The sequence below is a fragment of the Echinops telfairi genome, unplaced genomic scaffold (genome assembly GCF_000313985.2).
Source record: "Echinops telfairi isolate 266 unplaced genomic scaffold, ASM31398v2 ScPeMD7_9;HRSCAF=40, whole genome shotgun sequence".
NCBI classification, from domain to species: domain Eukaryota; kingdom Metazoa; phylum Chordata; class Mammalia; order Afrosoricida; family Tenrecidae; genus Echinops; species Echinops telfairi.
Genome location: NW_022103906.1, coordinates 35,067,516 through 35,074,703, shown reverse-complemented (window position 1 = coordinate 35,074,703; position 7,188 = coordinate 35,067,516). Strand labels below are relative to the sequence as shown.

General features: G+C 56.7%; 1 protein-coding gene across 1 annotated transcript in view; it reads left to right on the top strand.

Moving 5' to 3' along the window:
- Window positions 1-7,188, top strand: part of ADGRA2 (adhesion G protein-coupled receptor A2) — a 46,687-nt gene that overhangs the window by 38,487 nt on the left and 1,012 nt on the right. Inside the window, exons 14-19 of the mRNA XM_004696502.4 lie at window positions 4,081-4,289; window positions 4,911-5,038; window positions 5,313-5,436; window positions 5,858-6,003; window positions 6,426-6,515; window positions 6,702-7,179. Coding sequence (XP_004696559.1) covers window positions 4,081-4,289; window positions 4,911-5,038; window positions 5,313-5,436; window positions 5,858-6,003; window positions 6,426-6,515; window positions 6,702-7,179 — 1,175 coding nt within the window. The remainder of the gene's footprint in view (window positions 1-4,080; window positions 4,290-4,910; window positions 5,039-5,312; window positions 5,437-5,857; window positions 6,004-6,425; window positions 6,516-6,701; window positions 7,180-7,188) is intronic.

The window sequence follows — 7,188 nt, the reverse complement described above, 5'->3', positions numbered from 1 at the left end:
CTAAGCACAAACCTTTGACTCACTGCCTCCCAAACACACCAACTCCCTTCCTGTTCTCCCTGTATGCACACACAAGTCAGCTGTGTAAAGCCCCTACGAAGCACAGTTCTACCTGCTAGACACGGCCCCTCCGGAGAAAGACTCACCCAGAATTACAGTCTCCCCTCCCCATTCCCTCCCTGCCAGCCCCTTTGCCATGGCCTGGATCTCGGGGAGTGGTGGGGACAGTCTGAAGGAGGGGGAGCAAAAGTGTGTGTCTGGGTCTGGTTACTGTCCTCCCCGGGGTGACTGTTCTAGAGTGGCCTCAGGATAGGTGGGGGCCACACCTTCTCTGCATCCCAGTAAAGGTGACCCTGCAGTCTCGGCTGTGGAAAGGGTGGTGCTGTGTGATGCTCAGGCATCTCCCCATCCCAAATGCAGCCTGATGGGAGCAGGGGGGGTGGGCGTCCTGGCTCTGCCCTCCCGCAGGGAGAGGAGCCATGCTAAGATGCCAACCTCAGGGACTTGGTTGGGTTCTTTTGATCCTGAGAGCTGTTCTGAGAGCAGAGGACAACATGGGCCATTGTCAATAAACCAATTCTGAGTTTCAAAAAAAAAAAAGAATTACAGTCTCGGGAACTCACAGGGCCGCTTCTGCCCTGTCCTATAAGTTCTCTATCTGTCAGCATCGACTCATGGCAGTGGGTTTTGATACATAGGGTCAACTCACCAGCACCGTGATTCTGGGGGCCTGAGGGAAACCCAGCCTGGTGTTTGGTGCTATAAGGAATAAAAAAAAACAGTATGTGACCCCTGCTCCCTGCAGAGCTGACTGCTGAGCAATGAAATAATCACCCAGGGCAACCTTACAGATGCTACGAGAGGCTTCTAAACTGGCAACCCAGGCAAGGTGTGTTCTAAAAAGGCTCTGGCCTGTTGTGGCCAAAGGTGGGACTGCCCTGGCTGGGCCTTGAAGGATAGCCCACATTGTAAAGGTTACCAAGAGCCCTGGAAAGCCAGGCAGGGAGGAGGCAGTCACCTGCGGCGCCTCACCATCTAGCTCTAGGCCTGGTACACAGGAAACAGGGTAGACGCACCTGCACCCATACGCAGCTACCCCATCATCCTCGCTCCATCTAACTCGGCCTCTCTTGTCCCAGCCCGGTTACCAGGCTAATCACAGCCAAACTCATTGTCACTGAGTCCATCTTGACTGATGGCCACCAGGTGGGACAGAGTAGAATTGCCCCACTGGGTTCCCAAGGCTGCACATCTTTTTTGGTTTGGTTTTGCACTTTTTCTTCTGAGTTGGATGAAGGCTTATAGACGAAGCTGGTTTTCCACTTGGCACAACTCACACATTTTTATTTCATCTCCTTGACTGCAGTCCCCCAGTGCACTGTCACCTCCCCGCTTCCTTCCTGTGTTTCCTGCTCCCATTCTTTCCTCTCCCAACCCCTCGGAACGTTGTCCTTGGGCAAATACTGCCCTTTTGGTCTCAAACGGTGGAGTCTTCTAAGGGGCGCAAACGTCCCAGCTCGATGATTGAACTGGGAATCAAGTTCAGGGGTGAATTCAGTCCTGAAGGGGGACTGAGGCCCATAGGCTCAGCACTTTGTCTGACCAGTAAGCCTGGTCTTTTGTGGGATTTTGAATTTTGTTCCACGTCGTCTTCCCCTCCGCTGTGATCCCTTTGAGAGTAGTAGCCAGACACCAGCGCGTTCTTTTGTTCTCAGGAGTCGTCTTGAAGGCTGAAGTTCGCACAGCCTATTGGGATCGTTAGGCCATGGGAATACTGTCTTCTTGTCTCTTTGATGGTCCGCACTCTACTTTGGACATGGAGAGACCACAGGTTGCCCTTTAGATGGCTGCTCGTGAACTTTTCCTGAGGACCCCAGCCAGTCCTCACCACAGCAGGCCACAGAGCGTGGGCCTGTGGACTGTGTTCTGCCAAAGCTATCACTGTTACAAACCAGACACCAGCGCCTTCTCTGTGCAGCGGCCGGCAGCCGCCCCCCACCCACCCCCCACCCCGACTTTCCAGTTAACCGGCAAGCACTTAACCATGGCACCCCCAGCACTCCTTCACCTACAGAGGACAGGTGCGGTGCCATTTATTTAGTTCTATCCACAATTACTTCTTAATTTTGTCTCGAATTGTCCTGGCTTTAGCCATTCAGAGCTTCTTCAGGTTGGCTCTGATGACGCACACCATCCTGCTCTGAGGATTTCCTAGAACCACGAGATGCTCTAGGCTCGCACTCCTCCTTCCCCAGCCCTGGAATCAACCCCTTGCTCAAAGATCCCTGGTGCCCTTCGTCCAGATCTCGATCTCTGTGTGTCCTTTGGGAAAATGACCTGGATGCTAGGTGGGGTTACTGGGGTGTAAGGGCTCCTAAGGCCTCTCAGGAAATACATGTAATATGCTAACCCCCACCCCAACACATAAATATATATATTTATATTCTTATTTATATATGTATAAAATATACATATATATTTCTCTCTCTACCATCTGTCAAGGCTGCGAATCTTTACAGTGTGCTGTCCCATCTCTCTCGCCCATGGAGCGACTCGGGGGTTGGACTGTAGAGTTTGTGGCTCGCAGCCAAGAACTTAATCACTGCCTCACCAGGACCCCTTTATTCTGTCATGATCCACCATCCAACCTGAAAACGTAGCCCCCGCTCCTCATTCCTGGTCTGTCACAGCTGTCCCCCCTTCTGCTGGCCAGGCAGTGTTCATCTGCCACAGGCTGCCCCCAGGTTCACAGAGCCTCGGTCCTTCCCCACTGCCCTCAGCGCAGAGCCAGCCTTCCCGCCTGTGCCACTTGGGGGTCTGTGTAACCTACACGCGGACCTCACGGCCAGAGGCATTGCTGTCACTATCCTGGGTTCATCTCCTGGTCCTAGAACCCAGGTTCCCAACCTATTTTGGCTATTGCCCCCTTTTCAGAACAACAAATCACTCAGTGCCCCGCCTGACAATTAAAAACTTCGTCCTGTAGCCCATAATCCAGGATCTCAAACTCAGTGACCCTATAGGACAGGGTAGAATTCCCCTGTGGGTTTCTGAGACTGCAACTCTTTGCAGGAGTAAAGAGCCCTTTCTCCCAAGTAGCAGCTGGTGGTTTTGAACCAGCCTAATGAGTAACCACTCCGCCGCCAGGCTCCAGCACAGAGTGTAGGTACTTGCGTTTGCAGTCTGCTGGGTCCTTCCAGAGACACCCCCCTGCCCCCACAGGGGGCGGACAGTATCGCTTGGGGAAACATTTCCTGGGAGCTTTGCTTTCATTGAGTCTTTCATTCTGACTGTAGGTGTGCTCCGTGAGGGCCTGGCACAGGCCAGGCCCTGTGTGGAAGCTGGTCACACACAGTCAGCCCAGCAACATGCAGTTCTTTGAGCAAGTTAGACGTGGAGCTCTCGTGACCACGCCCAGCACTTTGGAGCCCCACTGGGGCTGGTCTGACCTAGAGAGGGCCTGAGGACCAGGGTTCCCACAGAGCCCCGTGGGCAAGGAAGAGTTACCAGAGGGCGAGTCAAAGCTTCCAGTTGGCAGCTGTGTCAGGGGAGGAGGTGGTATCGGGCACAGGCACCTGGAAGCCCCGGTATGGAGTTTGCTTCCCTCACTTGGGATCTTCCTCCCCCTCTCCCTGAGCCGGTGCCCATGATCCCTCTCACGCAGGACTAAGACTGAGCTCATGAATAGCTTCTCCCTTCTACGGGACACTCTCCCTGGGCACCCCAATCCCAGAGTCCTGTCTTCTTGACTCATTTGGCACCAATCATCTAGCACTTAGAAGTGGACCACACAACCCCACCCCCCATCACAAAAGTTTGTGGGGAAAAATGGAATTAAGAGATAAAGAAATTTTGTCACAAACTCTCCTAAGCCCCTTGTTTGTTTTCACCCAACAGTGTCTCCCCAGCAACAATGAATTTTGAGCCCTGCTCTTCTCTTGCTCCCAGCCATATCCCTGGGTCTGTCTCAGTGCCCTGCCCCCAGCAGGTGTGCAGATTCTGCCATGGCAGCTTAGTTCCTGCCTGGGTCCACCTCCCTGCCGGGCTGGGTGCATGTCCCAATGTCCCTCTCCCCTGTAGGTGGCTGTGGCGTGGGAAACCTGACGGAGCCAGTGGCTGTTTCCCTGAGGCACTGGGCTGAGGGGGCCAAACCCTTGGCAGCTTCGTGGAGTTCGGAGGGACCCGGGGGACCTGGGGGCTGGAGCTCCGAGGGCTGCCAGCTACGTTCCAGCCAGCCCAACGTCAGCTACCTGCGCTGCCAGCACTTGGGCAATGTGGCTGTGCTCATGGTGGGTGAACTGAAGCAGGGGCAGAGGGCAAGGCAAAAGGGAGGGCAGAGGAGGTGGGGACAGGTACAGGGATCCCCTGAGAAAGAAAGGAAAGCAGCAGCCAGATCCAACCCCATAAGGATCAGGACAGGTTGAAGGGCTGCTACTCTGGTCTCCGCCACTTCTCTGCCCTGCAGGAGACAGGGAGATCCTGCCTCCAATCCCACATCGAGAGGTGGATCTGGGACTTCAAGCCCTGCACTTTCTGAGAGGCAGATCCTTAAAGCAGGGGGCCATGGAGGGACTGGACTCTTTCTATCGCTCCACACTCACTCGATCTCCCACCCTCTCCACACAGCCTTCCCAGGTACTGTGTAGCACGCGGCTGTCTTCACGACAGAGCCCTCTCGTTCTCTTCTCATTTCTGATTGTTCAGGCCAGGCGAGACTGTTCACAATTCTAACCTGAGACAGTGAGTTGTCAAGACAACCCCAGACACCTTCTGAGAGGGGGTGCCCCGACATGGGCTTCCTTGCAGAACGGTTTGAGAAAGGAGAACTGGCCAGGGGGACTGGCGAGGTCTCTGGGGGACAGGCGCTCCTCCTGGCTTCCGAATCTCACTTCCTCTCTCGCCCTTCCCAGGAGCTGAGTGCCTTCCCCCGGGAGGTCGGGGGCTCTGGCGCAGGGCTGCATCCTGTTGTGTACCCCTGCACAGCCCTGCTACTGCTCTGCCTCTTCTCCACCATCATCACCTACATCCTCAACCACAGGTGGGCACTCCTGCAGGAAGGGTGGGCTCCAGTGGGCAGGCAGTGGGTCTCGCTGAGCTTTGACTTCTGTTTCTTTCTCAGGTGGGTCTGCATGATTTTTCTCAGGCTCTGGTCTCTGGAGGTTCTGGGGTTGGGAACCATATTTGGGGGGCTACACACACACACACCACCCCCACCCCGCCTCTGGCTCTTTGGTTCTCCCTCTGGCCTGGAGACCTGGTAGACCTGAGTGGGTCAGGTGCACAGCATTAACAAATAACTATTTCTGGGGCAGCTCCATCCATGTCTCCCGGAAAGGCTGGCACATGCTGCTGAACATCTGCTTCCACATGGCCATGACCTCTGCCGTCTTTGCGGGGGGCATCACACTCACCAACTACCAGGTGGTCTGCCAAGCGGTAAGCAAAAGGGGCTTCGGTGGGGGAGGGGCAATGGTGGCAGCTCCCCGATTAGTGCCCATTAGTGATCATTAGTGTCAGCCTAGGCAGCTGTGCAGGAAGGAGGAGGCTATGCTAATTGCCCCCAGCTCTGTTACTCTGTGTGACCAGAATAGGAGGGAATAGGAGATGGGACTTCAAGTGGAGGGTGGTGGGTAGCAGTGGAGAGGTCAGGGATGAGGCGGATAGCACATGGCAGGGGGTGGAGAGGGTTGGGGGCAGGAGGGTCAGAGCCTGAGGGTGACTGGTTAGCGGGCTGGGCTGAGTAAAGGAGTATGGAGTTGGGGACCAGAAAGAAACAAGAGAAGTGGAGAAGGCTAGCTCTGGGATGGGCCGGCAGTATCAGCCCAGGGCCCCTTACCGCAGTGCCTTGACCCCCCAGGTGGGCATCACTCTGCACTACTCTTCACTGTCCACACTGCTCTGGATGGGGGTGAAGGCCAGGGTCCTGCACAAGGAGCTCACCTGGAGGGCGCCGCCTCCACAAGAAGGGGACTCTGCCCTGCCGGCTCCTCGGCCCATGCTTCGGTACCCATGTCAACCTGCCAGTCATGCAGTGGGAGAGGGCCCCCAGGGGCCGGGGGGGGGGGGGCAGGGTGCCAGGATCTGCCCTCTCAGGATGGGTGCAAGGTGTTTCTAAGGGCTCTGGGAAATCTCTCTCCAAGGAAAGGCATAGCAAGGCCTGAGCTGGCTCGGGGTTGCCCATGCTCACAGAGGGGGTTCATCTTGGGGCTTTGCAGAGTGACTCCAATGGGCCACTCCTGTACTGGTTAGGGCAAGAGAGGACATCCCAGACAGACTTCTGTCCACTGGAACAAACTTAGCTAGAGCCCTAGGAACCAACCAGACCTGCATCCCTGGCAAAATCTTATGAGAGGATTTAAAGGGAAGAAGGATGGGATGGAGCGTCCCAGGGTTCTGAGCACCTGGTTCTTCCCCCTGCCCCCCAGGTTCTATCTGATTGCTGGAGGGATTCCACTCATTATCTGCGGCATCACAGCGGCTGTCAACATCCACAACTACCAGGACCGCAGCCCGTAGTGAGCACACACCCTTCCGCCCTGAGCACCGTTCCCTGCCTGCCTGCCTCCAAACCAGCCCACTGGCACCGGATACCTTCTAGTCCCCAAACCAAGCTCACGCATGCTCTCTGTTCACCTATCCTCTTGGCCTCTGCAACCACTCTGGCCTGACGGGTCCCCCGCTTCCCCTGTGTCTCCCCTCAGCTGCTGGCTGGTGTGGCGTCCAAGCCTCGGAGCCTTCTACATCCCCGTGGCTTTGATTCTGCTGGTCACCTGGATCTACTTCTTGTGTGCGGGGCTGCGTTTACGGGGCCCTCTGGCCCAGAGTCCAAAGGGGCACAACAGCAGGCTCTCCTTGGAACCGGCGGAGGAGCTGAGGGGCTCCACCAGGCTTAGGAGCAGCGGCCCCTTGCTGAGCGACTCGGGGTCCCTCCTGGCTGCGGGGAGCTCTGGGGTGGCCACGCCCGGGCCCCCGGAGAGCGGTGACGGCCTCTATTCTCCTGGAGCCCAGCTGGGGGCGCTGGTGACCACGCACTTCCTATATCTGGCCATGTGGGCCTGCGGCGCCCTGGCCGTGTCCCAGCGCTGGCTGCCGCGCGTGGTGTGCAGCTGCCTGTACGGGCTGGCGGCCTCGGCCCTGGGCCTCTATGTCTTCATCCACCACTGCGCCAGGCGCAGAGACGTTCGGGCC